General features: G+C 35.6%; 1 protein-coding gene across 2 annotated transcripts in view; it reads left to right on the forward strand.

Annotated features, from left to right (window-relative positions):
• Window positions 1-19,555, forward strand: part of NEK11 (NIMA related kinase 11) — a 110,691-nt gene that overhangs the window by 69,503 nt on the left and 21,633 nt on the right. For both annotated transcript variants that reach the window (XM_068674539.1, XM_068674540.1), the window contains exons 12-13: window positions 12,431-12,555; window positions 16,990-17,050. In XM_068674539.1, the coding sequence (XP_068530640.1) occupies window positions 12,431-12,555; window positions 16,990-17,050 (186 nt within the window). The remainder of the gene's footprint in view (window positions 1-12,430; window positions 12,556-16,989; window positions 17,051-19,555) is intronic.

Raw genomic sequence — 19,555 nt, forward strand, 5'->3', positions numbered from 1 at the left:
TAGGTTTTGCTACATTTTGCATGCTTGTTAGAGCAAAGGATTCTTCAAGTTTGGGTAACTACTCTTCTGCACATTGCAGGTCTACTAAGAGATGTCGCAGGTGGGTAGGTAACGTTACTTGCAAAGATTTAAATATGTGCTTTACATTTCTATTTCTCTTAAGTTACTGTAATCATCTTCTTAAGTTTTGCATCTTTATTCATACAGTCTGGAGCAATAAATGTTCCTTTTATTTGTAGAAAGGCAGACAACAGAGTTGCTAAGAGTCACCTAGAAAAATTGCCTTTCTAATTATTACTAACCATACTGAGTAAAGGGCTGAAGTGGTATGTTGAGTATATTATTAGAATAGTATATACTTTTCCTGTGTTGTTTCAGCTAAGTAGAGCACTGCCTCATTCCTCAGATATGCAAACCTTTGTAAATACAAACCAATGAAAAATGGTTTTCCTTATTTGAAACATTTGTGCAACAGTTTAAATTTTTTTTTTAATTTGTTAATTGGGAACCAAATTTAAAACAAATTGTGTTTGATAACTGGAGGTATTCATTGAAATATATATTGTAGTTGTATTTAATATTAATTGAAGAATGTTGGTGTCTACATCTTGTTTATCCAGGAAGTTATGGAACTTTTATCATAAAAATAATTTAAAACTAGGGTCGACAGAACAGTTAAGAATGTATTGTACCAGTGGGAACAGTCTTTTTCTCTAGATATCTTCCCATCTTTTCCATCTCCTGTTCTCCAAGTACAAGCAAGACACATAAAGGAGCTGAAGTAAATCTCACATTGAGATTGTACTCAGAGACACGGAGTCATTGTCAGTATTAAATGCAAATATGTGTGTCAAAAATATACATGTATGTGTATTCATTTACAGATGTTCTTTCATTTATTTATAAAGAATAGCATAAAATTGCTAATGTTTTATAAATAAGTTCCCTTTGTGCTTTGATTTTTTTCCTTTTTCCTTTTTTTTTTTTTTTGCTACATTTCTCCAGCTCATTTTATTTTTTTTTCTGAATATTAAAAAGCACATTCTGCAAATCATTAAAAATGTGTCAGGATAAACCTGTATCTATATTTCCTATTTTTGTTAATACTTATCTAGGAAATTAGTCACTCATCCTCTCTGACTGTCATCAAAAATAAAAGCTACTTTGCAATGAATTTGGTGACAGCACATTTGTTTGTTTTGTTTGTTTGTTTTCCTCTCTCTTGACCTGTTCCTTTGTAAAAAAAAAAAAAAAAAAAAAAAAAAAAAGCATTTGGACGACTAGGATAGATACAGGAATGTATTTTTTTTGTTTTTGTTTTGTTTTTCTCTGAAGATTGCTGTCTATCTTGTGAGGACATGTACTTTGTTTCAGTAGTGGTCATGTGAGAATAATGACAAGGCAAATTCTATCATAGGACTGGACAACTAGATGTCACTTTTATATATCAGAAAGAAAAAAATGCTGTAACGAAGAAGGACTGTCCATATTTAACTGCTCTTTTCCATGAAAGGTATTAAGCTCAGGTGGAATAAATGATTTATTATCTGAAACATCAGGAAAAATTATCACCCGAAAGATACAGGTATCCATAAGCTATACCCAGACTTGATGTTATGGACAAATATGGTCAGTGCCTTCCTATGGCAGCTAGAACAAGTCTGTTCAAGCTGGGTGGAGTTCATTAGATGTTTAATGTTCCTTCTGATATGGCCTCCTTTTGAAGAGCTATTGGAAACATCACAAAACATCATGCATTATCATGCATTACTTTCTAATATAGCAATATACCTCATGATGATACACTGATTAACTTTGTTGAGCTCATAGTCTATTTTTCTGATTATACAAAAAATGTAATCAGATGAGCAGATGTCCAGGTATTGAGAAAAGGTTCTGGTGCCGAGGGTCATCTTTTCCATGGATTTTTGTTGTACTGGTAGATCACTGCAGCTTTTCTCTGTGGGCTACCTCATGCTGGGCTGGGATGGAAAGTTGCAGCTCTGTCACTATATCACATTAATTATTTGTGTGCAATACCTTTTGCTTCAGTTGCAGGATTATCTAATGAAGCCACATTTTACAGCATAATTCCTCTCAACTCTGTACACAACTTGATTCCCATTGGCTGGCTCTAAGTTTGCAGATGTATTTAATAAATAGGAAAGACTAGTTATGGGGATTTATTTGTAATGAAACCAGATAAATCTTTGTCAGAGCATGCACTATACTTATCCATGTGAGAAATTAGTATGGAAAATCTACAGTTTCTTAGTTTACTACACAGAAAATCCTCTAGGTAGAGAAGCTCAGTCTTTGCAGTGGCATGAAGCATGAAGAACAAGATATAATCCTGTTACACAACTGTAATAGCTAAATGTTCAAAGTTTCTGATTCAATTTCTACAGTAGAAGTTACCTTGAAATTGGCTGCAAATTCATAAACTATATCTAAAAGTGCTCCCAGAAAGCTCAGTGCAATTACACGTGCAACAAAAACTACCATTTCCTTATCTTTGATACTGATTTGGATCAATTTTTGCAGTTGAAAGATATTGGGCTGAAAGCTATCTCAGTTATCAGAATCCCATACTTTTTACAGGGGCCATAAGGAGTATTAAATTCAACAAGCTACAGTCTAACAAGCATGAAAAGTTAAAGCCACACACTGGCATTTGTGGCTAAATACGCTACTTGACATTCGTATCAACTTCACACCTGATAACACATAGTAAACTAGAGTGAGAAAGATTTTGTTTAAGCATTCAAGAAATTATATATACTACATATATATACAAATACTAATATATATACTACATCCGTATTTCTGAGGGCTTGTCCGCATTGTACTTAAGTGACTAGAATGAAAAAGACCACACAGCAAAACAACACCGGACTTACGGGCTACAAATAAAATATTATGTCTTGCATTTTTGGATCATCAGTACATTACTAGTTGGGACTTCACCTGCATTTGCATCCATTTCGTTCCCTTCCTATAAGAGTGCTAGTTCCACGTAAGCTACTCTTCTGCGCTTACTTGCTTTGTTTCTGTGTGGGAAGGGGTGAAGTTAAAGGAGCAAAATAGCTTAAACTAACTACTTGCTGTATTTAAATTATTTGTACAGAGAAAAAAAAAAAAAGAGAAAACAAAAACTAAAGACATAAATTAAAGGGACATATCACACAATCCTTCTGGTTTGTATTCTATTCTTTTCATTTCCTTATACTCCAAAGATCACCATCATGTTAAATTCCTGACCTTAATATGTTGCAATATGTTACATCTAGCAACCCCCTGATTTCATTACAATTCTGAAATAGCTAAATACATTACAGTAATTGAATACACTATTTCTATATTTCCATTGCTAATTGTAAGTTATGGACATATTGCTTTGAATTTCAAGTAGGTAAAGTTCAGCTGACTCTCAAGTAGGAAATGTTCACTCATTATAAAATATTATAGTATTTTTCTACTGTTATTTTTACAAGCTTTTCTGAAAAAATGACAGGATTGTTTTCAACCTATAAGATAAAAACCATGAAATATTTCTGAATGCATCTTTAAGCATCTCTGCACATATTTATATTTTAGTCTTTTAGGAAAATCACATCTTCTTTTGTTTTTCAGTCTGGCAGGTCAAGATAGAGTAGAATAATATTTATCATAGGAGGCAGTAAGAACCTCTCTGCAATATTATTATTATTATTAGTAGTAGTAGTATTACTGTTGTAATATCCTTTGTAGCCAGAAAGACTTGTTGCGAGAAGATAACATTGCAGTAATTTCTGCTGTGGGTTATCTGCTGGTCTCCTCAAAACCAGTAAACCTAGTAGCCCTAAAGGAAACAGCTTTTATTGAGCTAAGAATTAAGGCTTGGATGAGTTTCTGCCATGGATCCCCTGTGTGAATAAATATGAAAAATTCTTCTATAATACTTGCTCAGAACCACTCTTGCAGCAGGTAGGCCAGAGAGCTAAATTTTGCATGTCAAAATTAAATTAAATTATTCAAATTAGGAAAAGCAAAAGGGGAATAAAAATAATTAGAGAAACTCATCTGAGACATAATGTGTATCTTTACTGGAGTCACAGCAAAGTGTATTTATTCTTGAGGGATAATTTGTGCATACTGATTTACACTGCGGTTTCTTCAGTAGGAAGGTGAGGACCATAACCGCTAACAAGTGAGTAAATTAGCACACAAGAATAATGTCATAGTAGCTGTAAAAATACAGATCTGTGTTATAAGCAGGAATATTTCCAGAATCATAAGGCGTATTACCCAACTTGCTACTTGCTGAAATGACACTATGGGATGCTTGCTGAGAGAATCTTGCCCGTTTAGTTCTGAAATTTACAGCTACCAGTCCTTCACGTGTCCTTTGCACATGGGGTGCCAAAACTCCTGCCACTCTCACAGGGTTTGAGAGCATAGGCACACTGGGAGCATGCTCATCTGTCTCATGTTTTCATTGCTTGGTTTCGCGCTGAGATCCCACTTTGTTCCAGATTCAATTAAAGGAATAGTAAATCTGATTTATTCTGGCGGGATTAAGGTATAACAAAATTTTCAAGTTTTAGACACAAATAGGAAAAGGAATCTAAACTTTGTTATTTTTATTTATTTATTATTATTATCTTATTGACTGAATATTCTCCTTGTCTAAATGGTTCTTCCCTAGAAGTATTGCCTTTGGAGAACTGATCTCTTGCTTTGGTTATTGCTCCCTATTTAAATCCTTTTTCCATGAGGGTAGCCATACAATTAAAGAACAATTCTTGGAAATTTTATGAAGTTTCAGATTGTCTAGTCTTGAGGGTAATTTAGAAGCATCTTTGTAGAATAGCATTGTCTTTTGTATGTAGAAGAGTGTTGTCCTCTTCTATGAACACTGAACATTTGGGGAAAACAAACCATGCTACTCTATAGTTCCTACTTTTTTTCTGATTTCTTTTTCATATTGATTTGGTTTGGCATTGATAAATAGAGGCTACCTTCTAAGTCACCTTGGTCAATGACAATAGTTAAAACGATTCTGACTGAGTCATTTTAAAGTCTGCACTGGAAACACCTTCACTCATCCCAAAGCCTTATGCTAAAACCCAATTATAAAACACTGCATGAATTTAGGAAGGAGGCAAATGCACCAAATTTGTATATGTACAAAATATTTTATACTAGATCGTATGGCAGATATTGTTACGATTTCAGTATTGGAAATCTTTGTTAGAAAGGTACTAGTTTTTGTTCCAAGTTGTTTTGCTTAATGGGCAATATAACTCTACACTGCACTTTAGACTCCAGGTGAAGCCGATGGAAATGAAGACACACCATGCATTTACTTGCAAACAAAGCATCTGTGAGCAGGATGGCATTGAAAAGCACTGCAGAAGGAATCCCAGTCTGCCCCCAGTTGTAGTATTCTGGCTTACTTATCAAACTAAACAGCATTTCTGGGAAGCTGGGCCAAATTATACGGTGACTGGAGCCAATTCCAAGTGAGTGAGAATTTGGTCTGAAATATACTGAATTAGTTTACAGTTTCTACTAGTTTAGCTTTGAGTGGTGTGTGTGTCTGTCAGACAACTAGCTGGAGGGAATGAGAAGGTGACAGCAATAAAGACACTGAGTTTATGTTCTCCTGCTATTTCATCTGCTACGTGAAGCAAATTGTACCCATTCAGTCTAGGAAAATACATCGAGTTTCACCAGTTAATTACATCTGGGTGTTGGGGGTCTCAATATTTTGTTTGTAGATTTGCTTGGCTGGAGTCATTTACTTGTTTTTGTACATGTCTGACATATGATTTGCGTTACTACTTATACCCAAATTAAATGTATTTTACATGTATCTTTACTACATCCAGAATCTCATGTGCACACTGCTTACACCAAGTTCTGATCTGAACCGTTCCATGTTTTCTATTCTCATTGTGAAAATGGTCCCATTTTATCTCTTGATACTGAACCTTGGGGAGAAGGAAGTGGCTTCCTGAAGAGGCAGCTTTTTGTGTTAGTTAATACATGGACTCTTTCCTTCCCAGCACTGTCATCCCATCAAGAGAGAAAGTATCAGGCAGTCTCTGCCAAATTCAACAGGAAAACTGATTTTTTATTTGACAATATGCTTTGACAGATCAAGAAGTTGGAAATAAAGCAAGGGCTAAGGTAGTTTTAAGCTGATGTTGTAAGGTAGCTTCATGGTCATTTTTCCTGTAATGTACAGCTCTTACTCTGTTTCTGCTGGATGTTGTGCAAGTAATAGAGCAACCCTTACAGTAACAGTGCATAAAGCAACCCTCTTTGTGCGTAAATGAAATGGCTTCCAGGACTCAGTAAGTGCTCCCTGTTATTGACTACATTGTTATTTTGCTTTTTCTCTTCGTTCACCCATCAGAACTAAAAGGATTTCTGAAAAAAAAAAAGAAAAAAAGCTTCTAGAAAAGCTAGGAAAGCTTCTAGAGTTGATGAAATTTAAACTGTTCATGAAAGGCAGTATGGCATCGTGTCATTGTCACTGCCTGCCAAAGCTCCCTTTTCTCTATGCATGACCATTAGAAAATTGGAAGAAAAAAAAAAAACACTCTGAAAATTAAGGGAAAAATGTAATAAAAGTATGCTTTCTTGCTGTTCCTTTTTGTTAACAGCTCCTTTTAGCAACTCCTTTTTTTTTTTTCTTTCATGTTCTGCCTGTGGATATACAGATAAAATGACAAGATGTAGAAGGTCTGAGGAAAAGAGCTATGTTCATGAAATAAAATATTTTTCCTGGAAATCTCATTTGGATTTAAAAGAAAGGGATTTTTTTTCCCCCTATGGAAAAACACTTTGAAGTAATTACTTCATTTCTAACATCAAATAATAGACAACCTGCACTCTGATTTCTATTCTCTTTATCTCCATTTTTCCAAGACATTTCACAGTAGTTAAATTTACTCAGTGAAGTCCACAGGTAAATCATGCTTTTTCCTTTTTTATAATGCTAAAAACAGAAGTATAAAATATTAATGTTTAATTTTTGTTATATTTCTGGCTCTCATTTTAGAACAAATCATTTTTCATTACAGCTATGCTGTACATTTTTGTGTCAGAAAGTAGTTCTTTTAATGACTTCTGTCATTAAAAAGTAATCCTTTTGTGTTTAGGCAAAAAGTTCATACAAGATGTTTTGGAACACAGAAGTCCTGTTATATCCCTGAGTTAATTTCCTAAACAATGCATTTTCCAAAGTCATTTTCAGCCTAGTTTAGCTGGACAAAAGCTTCAACTGATTTGCCAAGCAGTGAATCTTCAGAGCTTAATAACGTTTATCTTGTTTATAGCTAACCAATGGATGGCAGTTCTGTTCTATGGAAACTGTTAAAGTTATCCCACCCTAGGGAAAATAAATAATCTATGTGATCCTAAATTATAATAATGGAGTTATCTTATTTTTCTTAATCAAATGAGTATTGACCTGAGCCCTGGGGGACACGGAGCCCTTGCTCTCATTTGGGATTATGAAACTCATGTGTTTTGTGTTTCACATCTGTGTTTCAAACCTCTCTCCTAGATACAATGCCTCAGCTCATTCTGTTTTCTCTCTTATGAAAGCTCTGTAATAAAAGATACGCTATTCTGAAGAGCACACGTATGTCAGAGTAGTAGAATGCTTTGCTCCTTGCTTTTCTGTCTGTGGTACTGTGCAGGCAGAGGAGTGTGTTGCTTGGAGCCAGAACTACTTTTTTCCTTAAGTTCAGAAAGTGACTGCTGAGATAATCTAGTTCTTTCCAGGGGTGTGCTAAAGTTTGGGATTAAAAAAAATAAAAAATTGCAATAGTCCTTAAGTGCCGAGTGTGCCTTCATTATTGTGAATACAGGTGGTGAAAATGAGCATATGTTATACAAGTCAGTTTTCAGTTTTCTTTTTCTTTTTTTTCTCTTCCCTCTTTCTTAATAAGATAAAAAGGGCCTTACTCATTGTCTTCTGCATGCACTGCAATGTGAGAATGCTGCATTAATACACCGATTACAATTATGACTTCAAGGCAAGAGAAAATTAAAGATATTTATCAAAGTATTTTAGTCTCTTTGGAGAAAACCGTTGTTGTCGCCAAGATACTATGTTACATGGAAAAAGCTCTTGGTGGATTTAAACAAAATATTGCAAGTATTGCATTTCTTTGTTTTCTGCATAGCTCGTCTTCTTGGGAAATAGCTGGGCTTTTATGATCTTTAGATAATGGGGTTTTACCCTTCTTTCTACTATTAGCGTCATGGTAATATATAGAAAGAAATCTAAAGGGGAAAGATATTGTTCAGAGCTTTTTTATTTTGAATATATAATACACTTTACAAATATTGAATCTCTCAATGCTATACCTAAGGTGCCTAGTGGTATATAAGCAATAGCTGAGTTTGTTCTGAATGGAGTGCTTTGTGAGCACATAAAAGGTGCTGTGACCGTCTTTAGTGAAATACACAAAGCTAGATAAAATGTCATGTATTTTCAGATACCAGCTGACAGATTGGGATCACGAATGTGAGGAAACAGCAATAGAGACCTTGCTTTGTGCTCCATCAGGAGTGTGTTAAGTGGGCTGTATCAGAGGAAGAACAGGTGACTGAGGGACAAGTGTATTACAATGGTGTTAGGGCCATGTTTTATCTGACACAGTATTACAAAACTTTACACTGGATGTTATTGCAACGTTTGTTTGCCAAGGCTCTGTGAAGAAGGCAGAGCCCCTGGCGTATGCTGCACAGGGTAACTTTCTTGCATGGAAAGAATTGGTGGATTTGGACCTGCTGTTCTTGGGAAGACCAGGAGTGCTGTGTGAGCAAGTGGGTCCAATGGGCTGCAGTTGGTGTCAGGACTTTCTGAAATACGGTGCGTTCTCCTGGTCCTGTATATCCTGGGTGCTGCAGCAGAAGTTTGGTATGATATGATATGATATGATATGATATGATATGATATGATATGATAGACTTGTGTTCACCTCACTAGCATCATTTATTACTTTGTTTTTATTTTTATTATTTATTTATTTATTTTCCCAAAGTACCTTCCAGGCACACACAGGTTTAATTTCTGTTTTCTGTCAGAAAGGGCAGTCAAGGTTCTGGTCCTGGAGTCCATGCTAGGCTTTGCAAAAGTGCATAAATGAGTCAAACAGACCTAGCCCAAAGAACATTTTTGTTAAAGTTAGTCATATGAAAGCACAAACCAAGGTTTTTCTTTCTGTAATACATTGCTGAGATGTGGAACTGCGCCAAGGACGTTCAGGAGATGGTGGCAGTAACCAGCTCTGCTTACTCTGCAACAGCTTTGCTGTTTGGCTGGTGGAAAGGGGAAGAGTTGAAATATTGAGAATCATGGGAAAATTCAGGTAGTAAATGTCCTAAAGGATGGACTTTATGATGTGGAAAATGGCAGCATATGAGGCCCAGCCTCCCCTAACAGTGTCTTCCTGGAATCCATACTCAAGTTATCTGCACTTCACTTAAGGACTGAGACAAGCATGTCATTATTGGGGGTTTAACTTGAATTTTACTAGGTTTCTTCACACTGGCTCTAGCAGAGGTGAGTCAGTCTCTGCTGTTTCTTGGGTGCCTCACTCTATACTGCACCATGCTACAATGCTACAATATTCAGAGCATTTCTGTGGGCAGCCAGCATGGGCACAGCTCACTGTGATGACTTTTGATATCTGCTGTGCTAAAGCCAGCATATGTGTTCCTGAAATTCATTCCTGATTCTGTCTCAGCTAAATAAGCTCTTCTGTATCCAAATTAGTTCGGCAGAGAAGCAGAGCTGTGTCTCTGCATCTGTAGCATATGGGCAATGGGGAGCTGGCTCTACTTAGTAGAAACTGTTACACTGAACCATGTATTCTAAATGAATATGTTGATGTTTTGAAAGTGCCTGCCTAAAAGATGCGTGTCATAGCAAAGAGAAGCTCTAAAGACTTGTTGTTAGCTCCTAAGGTCCACTGGACACGTTGTCTTTGTTGGAGAAATGTCACTTGGAACAGCCTCTGAAGTGGGGCCAGGAAACATCTGTATCCTGGAGTATCCCTAGTGTGTGAACTAACATTTAAAATTGTGTTACTGAACTCGGATTAACTGGCCATCTTTGTGCAGCTGTCAAAACAGTATCAGAAATGGTAAAGTGAGAGATTCTGGAAAGGATGCAGAAGCTGGCATGGAAGTGGGCTTTGGATGGTGCCAGACCCTCCATGTAGTTCAGCTGTATCAGCCTCAGTTCAGCCTGGTCATGGGCTACTCACATGGTATAGAGCTTTACCGTAGCCAGAGCACATAGTTTGAGGTTACAACTGTGAGTAAATGACTGATTTTTGTACCTAGTTCTGTTGGAAAGGGGCGGATTGTGTTTTTTAGTATAACAGTAAAAAAAAAAAAAAAAAAAAAAAAAAAAAAGCAGAATGTGGGAGGAGAAAACAACTCTGAAAACACTGGTGTAGTCTAATGCTTGCATTATAATGTAATAAATAAGCTGATTCATATGTTTGTGAATACTTATACACACACAGATAGCATGCAGATGAACTTAATAAAATTATAGTAATCACAGGAATGACAATGTCCCTGAAAGAAAGAAAAATAAATGTTTACTTTGTCTGGAAATGGAGACGTCTTCATTTAGTAGCATTCTTTCCATGCTAAAAATTAATGATATTTGAGGGTGTTTTTTTTTTTTGTTTATTTGTTTAGGATGAAATTTTAGGCTTTCCTGTCAAATAGCACTTCAGAGAACTCAATTAGATGCAATAGTAAATGCTTTCTTTTGTGGGAAAAGCTTTTTGGGGGATTGGGGAAGATTCCTACGGAAGCACAAGTTATCTTTTTTTTTTTTCTTATTAGAAATTGTGGCAATGGAGCTTGTACAAATGTTCTAAAAATAGAAAACTAAGTGAAAATGTGTCTGTATTTTGGAGGTAAATCAAATTTATAAAGAAAGGAAGTATTTTTGAAAGTGCTCCGGAGACAGTCAATAATAGCAGAGATAATATCTCAGCAGGAGAACTTCAACCACCTAGTGGTGCAGATAAATACATTTTCTCTATTTTTTTCTTTTCCCCTGAGTTTATTATGCCTTAAAGATTAGAATCATTCCTCCTGCCTAATATCCATGGGCATCTTTAATTATATTCACTTGTTTAAATACTTTGGTTGTTGTTGTTGTATGTTTGTTTTCTTTTTATCCATGTGAAATGAATAAAAATAGTAAATTAAACATTCTTAATTTTTATAACATATTGTTTGAATTTAATTGATTTCAATGCAGTAATATTTAAGATAAATCAGTTTTAATTTCTTTAAAGACGTAGATAATTGGGAGAATGGGAGAAGTCAGCATGAGCTAATGTTAAGACCACGGTGATTTATGACAGGTTAATATTAGATTGTTTTTGTCCTCAAATAGCATTTGTTGTAATAAAATTAGCCAAGGACAAAAAATGTTGTACATAGCATTGAAAATAACTCAGTAAGGAAGTAAGGAAGCACTCCTGGAGCATCCTCCTGCACAAATGCTGAAGTTGATGGGACAGTTGCTGAGCCAGGCTTCCCCAAGCTCTGATCCCATCTCTGCCACTGACCTGTGCTTCCCATGGGCAGCCCTTTGCACTGAAGTTTTCTATCTAGAAAAACAGGGATCCTGCTGTTAATTCTGATAGTCATCACAGTCCAGCCTCTGCTTAAAACTGAACAAGTGCTTAAGGGCTTTTGCTTAGAAAGGGCAGCTCACTGAAGCAGGTGCAATCAAACGTCAAGTTATTTTACTAACTCATTTCTTATGGAGTCAGGGATGCTCAAAGATTTCTCCTGGAGCAGAGAAAAAGTGATGTCTTCTATGCTGTGATGAATATGTTGAGTTTTAGTAACAGTTCTTGGGCTTCAGAGGCTCATTGTCTATTTTAATATTGCACTCACTGCTATTTCTATAACTTCTCAAGTGATAGTAATAAATTGAGTGAGCATGACAGCTAGATATATGGAGCTTGACTTTTCACTACTTTCTTTCATTTTTCAATGTTTTTGTTTTGGGAGAGTTTGGCAAGACATGCAGATTTTCTTTCCTGTAAATTTAAACTTTTGTTTGCTTTGAGTGAGGTTGAATTAGAGGATCCCCTGAGGTCCTTTCCAGCTTGAATTATTCTATTATTTAGTGATTTCAGCCCGAAATGAATATAGATTCTTTGAGGTCATTAATTTAAATATGAGGATCTGACCTTTTGGCAGAGACAGCTTTAGCGCTGCTTATCATGTCATAAGATCACTTTTTAAGCTGAGAATCTATCCAGTGATTTCAATTACAGAATGCATTGTTAGTGACATAACATTGGTGATACAAAATCCACTGCATCTTTTTAAGATTACGCATATAGTCGTCAATATACTATAAACTCTTAATTGCCTTTAGAGATCCCTGAAGACCCACAAATTGCAGAAGAATATTATAATGATGAGTTTGAGTCCTGTTCAGAAAGCAGTGAAGAAGAGGAGGATGTGGAAGCATCACAGACTGTCTCCAAGACAAATCACCAGGTGTGTGTGACCTTTGGGAAAACAGTACACATTTGATGCTCATTTTCCGAGGGCAAATGAAACTACTTCCAAGATTTTGCCCTAGTGACATTACTGCAATTTGCTTTTGTCAGGAATGTGTGTGTATAGCAGTATCATGAATTAGTTATGTGAGTATGCATATGTATAATTAATCTGATACACTGATGAAAAAGATGCTTGCATTCCTTCAAGATTAACAATAATGCTCCTATGATTGCCTTAGTGTGGATTGTTGTCAGTAAACTCCCTTGTGGCCACCACACGCTCTGAGTAGGTTTCTTATATGTAATGTTAACTATGTGTTATTTAAGTTAAAGCTGAAAGAATACTTCAAGCATAAGATCTAAATTCCAGATTTATTTCCTGGGGATAGATAGGCACCTCTAGATGCCACTTCTTCCAGCCTGTATTAGACATATTTTCTAGCATGAGCCTAAACAACAGTAAGTCTTGACCAGCATATCTGTAGACTTATCCAAGAATCTTAGAAAGTGTAAATAAAAAGAAAACTTATTATTGAAAGGCTTAAAGAAGCTTTATTGGGCGAGGCTTCCACAAGAAAATCTTAGTGATTGCAGTTTGTAGGATGTTGAAGATGATTGGAAAAGGCACCTAATTTAGATCTGATCAGAGTGAACCAAGATGAACCTTGTCTTCAGTGATCAAGTCTCAGTGAAATCAATGAACCAAAATGCGCAAGTCAGTGCTGAAAATCGATCTTCCTAAGGCATTCAGCAACAATTACTTTCTACCCTGTGTCATCAACGTAAGGCATTGTGTTACAGTGCTTCTGAACAGTACTGTCTGCTTTTGTTTAGGATCACAAATGTTAGTCTGAGTTCATGTGTGAAAAATTCAGGGAAGAGGAGGATGATGGTTTTTATGTTTTGTGGAACCAACCAAGTTTGCTAAAACCTCTTCATTAAATTATAAATAACTTGTGATATTGTTTAAAATTTGTGAGCTAATAGTTTCTTTAAGTTTCTTGTAGTTTTAAAGCAGAAGTTAAATGTTTATATGATAAATCAGAGCACTACTTTTACCACAGTGGCAGAGAATCCTGAAATTCTCTCAACCAGTTAAACTTGAAGTTTACTCATAGACAGTCTCATGCAGTCTAGAAATGTCCTCCTAGTTTTCAAACTAAACATATAACATGCTTTAACAGTTAATACAGTAGTAATATAAACAAATAGTTGTAAGTCGTTGGAATATCTAAGGCAGTGATTTGTTGCAATTTGCTGGGTCTGTGTTTACTCACAACACATAGACATGCAAACACTCTGTTGCCAGAAAAATCTACCATAATGTACTCTTGAAAGAAATTATTGCTCACTTTTATCAGACTTTTTTTTTTTAATCTCATTTTTAGAATGACTTTTAAAATTTTCATTCAGATTTCATTGACGATATAATTAAGTGTCAATCAATACTGCTTTTGAACAGGCAGACTGCTGCTTAGAATTAATGAAGGGCAGAAGATAAAAATAGATTTCTCAATAATGCAGAATAAATTAGGTGTTGGCAGCCAGATTTGAACAACAACGTTCTGTCATTTTGTAGTGATTCAGAATACAGTGGTGACAAGAACTGACACTGTGTGTTGGAAGAGCTGTCCCACTGACATCTCTTGCCAGGATCCAGCCTCTACAGGCTGGGTGGCTTTGCTTTACCAGCAGTCCATGTGCACGTAATCATTACCCCTCTGCAAATTGGCTTACACAGACTGACTGGAAAGCATACCCTCTCCGAGCATTTGCCTTTCAGGACTTCCTCCATCAAAGAAGCAAATAGCCTGTCTTTGTTTTCACTCATATTGACCAGCACCTTAGATAAGACAGGACTGTGTTTGCAGGTATTGCCACAATCACCTTTTCTTTGGGAATCGAGCAGAATTTTCAATTTTCCCTTTCTCTAGTGAAAAATTCTGAAATGAATGTGAAGGCAAAGCAGGCTGGACTTAGCTGTGCACCTACATCTGACCTAACTGAATATAAACTCTGTACAGTTAGGGGAAATAAACATTTTAGGGAGTAATATTATCTTGGCAAAAACCTCTAATGTATGGGTCAGATAGAATATGATAGGAGGTACCTCTTTCCCTCTGGTGATTGTAAAGGGATCTACAGTTATTAGCATGCATGGGACTTCTTCATTCTGGATGTCAACAGTTATGTGAGATGAATCCCACTCAAAGGTAGGTGGTGTCATGCTCAACAATAATAATAAGCTTCAAAACCTACCAGAATAGATTTGATCTTGCTAGCATATAGCAGGGGATTGCTTCAGCAGTCATCTACTTAATACCAAAACTCCTACACCTATTTCTATGATAGGATTCATACACTTTAACTCTTTCTTTAAAAAATACTTCTATAAATTAAGCTTTTGGAGGACTGTGTGAATAAAGAAGTCATTCCACTGCATTGCAGGGTAAAGATTTGTAAGGTATTTACCATCCTAATCTGTGCAAACCTCTCAATTTTCCAATGCCAAGATTGAATTACTAGTTACTTTTGTGCCAAGTCAGTGCAGAAAGTCTACCTCTAGCAGTACTCCATGGTGACTCCATTACTTCAAACAAAAAACAAAGACTGATATGCAGTAGCATGGGGTCACAGATTAATTGAACTACGCAATGGGGTGCATAATGTAGAAGGGGACCTGAGCTATGTATTCCAGTTATATTAGGCTCCCATGGTTTTCAAGACAGAAAGAGAAGTAGTGGTCTTGGGAATCAACCCCTCTTCAGTTAAGAAGATACAGTCATGCACTCCATTAGTGTAATTTAAAGCTTTAGGATGGGAGCTGACACAGGTACTTTCCCTTTGTTGATAACTTCTCAATACAGTCTATGTGCTCTCAGCTACATAGCCCACTTGTAGAGTTATCACCCTAACCACATCTAACCTCTCATCTTGTTTGTATTGGTTGTAGAGTTTGAGTTCAGTGTCATTTTTCCTTCCTTCTTTCGTTCCTTGAACAGTAATATCTAATTGTATGAGAACTAAGTAAGGGGAAAACATGAAAGAGAATAAGAAACTGTTTCTAAATATAAATTAGAAAATACGTTGTATAGAAGAGGCTTCATCTTGAAAAGTTAGTGAACAGTGAAGGTTTCACATTGGCTTTGATTTAGCTGAGATGCTAATGGGTGCTTTTTACTTCAGTTTATCACCTTGCTCTTTGTTTTATTTTAGTGACAATAATAATAGCAAATTAGCCTTCCTCATTATGACAAAGTCTAGCCATACGGTACATTAGCTCCATATTTTCAATTTCCAGGTCGCTTCTGAGATTGTCAAGCAACGTAATCAGCTGACATAAATTATCATAGCTCCAGTGATATTGCATAAATTATCATAGCTCTAGTGAATTATAGCTCCAGTGTCTCATCAGTGGCTGTAGGTGGTCTGTGTTATCACCCCAAAACTGCTCCACTAGATTCCTAACGCCTGCCTTGTCATCCTTGATCTGTTGCTGTTAGAAAGGGGTTCACTTATTCAGAATTTGAAATGTCCAAGTATTCCTCCGTGCTGGCTCTTATGTGTGGGTGTGCCTCTTTTCTGTGCATCTGTCAAACTCCCTTACCTGTTCTGCAGGGCTTTTAAAACCATAGGCTGCTCAATATTTTAAAAATACAAAGTCAGGATTTTGACTTTCAGTCAAGGAATGCCATGTCACCATGTTGTCAAATGGGAGCTTCTAGAAACTGAGGCTTGTCTCATAGACTTGAATGAAATTTGTTGTCCTTCCTGCAGCACAGTCTTTGCTAAATGGTTAGATCTTAAATTTCATCAGTATACACAAATAACATTTCAAGTGAAAGATATAGCAAAACTCTTAATTATTTGTCTGGTAATAGAAAGCTTACAATGGAAAAGTGCTCAAATCTTTTCTTAATTAAAATTTTAATTATTCATTGCTACTAGATATGTAAGTAGATGTGATTAAATGAAACATAAGTATTAATTTACAGAGGCAAATATCATAACCAAGAATTTTTGGGATAGTTAAAAGTACATACTTTCCATTTTCAATCTGCTATTGTTTTAGATATTTCAGGACTAACCAATGATGCTGGTTTTATTTCACAGACTGCGCACCACTCTCAACAAGAAACATATTATTTAAGCTCCATGCATAGCTGTCCTACGTATTTGTGTTCTGCAAGGAATCTGACTTGAATAATTGTTTGTATATAATATTATTCCCAAGCCTACTGTTTTAGGGGAATAAAACATACAAAGTTCTGAGCAACGTATTCCCTTAACTGTAGTTAGTGTTGATGCTCATTGTTGTAAGTAATGTCATTTTTGCTTGTGGGATCATACCTCTGGTACACAATGATTTGTGTACTAGATTTAAGATTTTGCACACACTAATGCTATTCATTATTTCATTTATCCTCAGGACAGTGATGTTGAGGCAATGGTCAAGTATTTGGAGAGTGTCCTGAATAACAGCTCATTGGGTAAGATGGTATCTCTTCTCTAAATGTAATAGCAGCACTTATGAATAGTCCTTATTCATCACAATCCAATTACTTCCATTTTGCAAAAGAACAACTTAAAAAAAGTGATCTTCTTAAAAATTGCTTCCTTAATCTACTGCACAAAAGTGTAAGTATGCCAAATACACTGTCATACACAATTAATTGCTTTTGTTGAAAATAATAGAATCATAAAACATGATGACCAGAGTTGTGGAATATCCTTTAAAAATTTGCATTACGTTTGCCTGCAGTGGGTTTGTAGAAGTAGAAAAGAGGGCAAAATTTATCTCTACACTTTAATGTTCTATGTTAATGTAAAAGAATAATACTCTGGTATTAGCCAAAACCAAACAGTGTCATTTAAAAAAAAATAAATAAAATCATAGTATTGAAGACACTCTTGGCTGCTTCTTTTTTTTTTTTTTTTTCAGTACAAAGAACATGAAGATGCCTTTGAAAATTATTATATTAAAGAATTAAATTATGCTTTAATTATTAGAAAAACATCTGACTACTCTGTACTGAAACTTAAAGCCTTCCTCCAAGCTGAGCTAGTAATTAGGCTTGTGTGATCTGTTCCAAACAAATAAATCTGATGATAATAAGAGAGGAGTCTGTGAGGGTCCCTTTTATCTTTGTATGCTCAGTATCACTGAGGAGCTTTAAACATTTACTGTTTTAAGTTCTTCCAATGTCTAGCTACAAAGCTGAACAAACTATCTTTAAAATAAACTTCATGTATCTCCCATCTTATTAATGTGCATCTTAATTAGATGCACATATTAAATCCTATAAAACAGGATTATTTTTTTTTTTAAGTCAGGATGTAAAATCTAGAAGTATCATATTTATCAACAAGGAATGGCTGTATCATAAAGAAAAGAGGTGTTGTTTTTGTTGTTTGTTTGGTTGGTTTTTGAAGTGAGAACAATTTACTCATTTTTCTTTAAAAAAGTCCATCTGTGATATGAAAAGATATTTCTGTTGTATTGTTCGAAGGAACTCTGCAAAATACATGGAGAACATTTTTTTAAACTTTTTGTTCTTTGTGGGGTATCACAACTTTCTATATGAAAGATTTCTGTGGTTCATATTTGTGAGAAGGAAGTGAGCATTTCACCAAAGGGAGAACATCTGAAGTTTAAACTTCCTGAACTAATTCATAGACACATTTCTGAAAATATTTAAAAACATACAGGTAAAAAAATATTACAAATATCTTGATCTTTCGGTAGCCAAAAAAAAATAGGTAATTGAATGTGAGATTCTGTACATACTATCTGCTCCTTTCCCTATTATTTTTGTTTCTGGATTTTTTGAATATTTTCCAACATCTTACATGAAATTCATAAGGCTAATTGTCCCCTTGGCCTTAGCTTAGTTTTCACATAACATACATATATATATACATGTATTGTCACATGTCACATAACATATATATTTGTCATGAATTTAGGGAGATGTAATCTCAAAGTCTTGTTATAGTCAAAAAGAAAATGCGTCTACATGTAAAGCCAATAACTTTTTATTAGTCTTATTGAAATCTTAACAGTCTAATCAAAGAATTATTGTTAGTTCAGAATTAATAATTACATAAAAGAAAGATAAAGGAAACAAGTGAATGACTGCTACTGTAAGAAAAGCTCTTAATTTTAAATACATGCATTTCCTCCTAACTCCCACTTTGCTTGGTGCTATGCTCACCTTCCTGATGATCCTAACACTGGTAGCTTCAGTCTGACATGTTGGGGGATGTGATGAGCCCTCAGCACCTGCAGTCCTTCACCAGAAATGGTGATCATGGTTACTTCCTCCACTTGGGATCATTTCTGTGTGTTTGCCAACATGCATTTATACCTCACTTTTCCTTCACTGGCCTGTAAATTCATGTCACATCAAAAATGTTATGTGCATTTTACATAATTTAGATGTTATCTCTGTTAACCCTAAAGCTAATTCTGCCCACTTCATCATCGGCATTTCTTCAGGAACTGGTGAGTTGTTTATAGCCATGGTGTCCCCAGTGCCAGCTCATGCCTCACCTCTTATAGTCCCATACCTAAAGCCTCGTCCCATGTTTCAACTTTTCAAGGTTTCTTCTGATGTATCGGGCATGTCTTTCTCTACATTTCTTCTTTAATTATGTTAGTTAAAAATATGTTATTCTACATGAATAAATGCTCATTATTAATTTAAAAACTGTGTTTGTACAATACAAAAATGAGTGGAAATAAAGAAAAATAACCACAAGGTTATTAGAAGAACTGAAGTTACAGTTTAAGCAATTAAATCAGATCTCCCACCAGGCCAAGACAAGGTCAGACAAAGTCTGACATACCTTAGTGCTGAGGTCTTGCAAACCCAGGCCCAAGCCTGTGGCCTGGTACTAGCAGTAGCAATACCACCTTGCTGGGCTACAGACCCACATTATTGTAACAGCTACTCCTGAAAACAGTAGAAATTTCATTGCAGTAAGCTGGATGT

This window comes from Anas acuta, chromosome 2 (genome assembly GCF_963932015.1).
Source record: "Anas acuta chromosome 2, bAnaAcu1.1, whole genome shotgun sequence".
Taxonomy (NCBI): domain Eukaryota; kingdom Metazoa; phylum Chordata; class Aves; order Anseriformes; family Anatidae; genus Anas; species Anas acuta.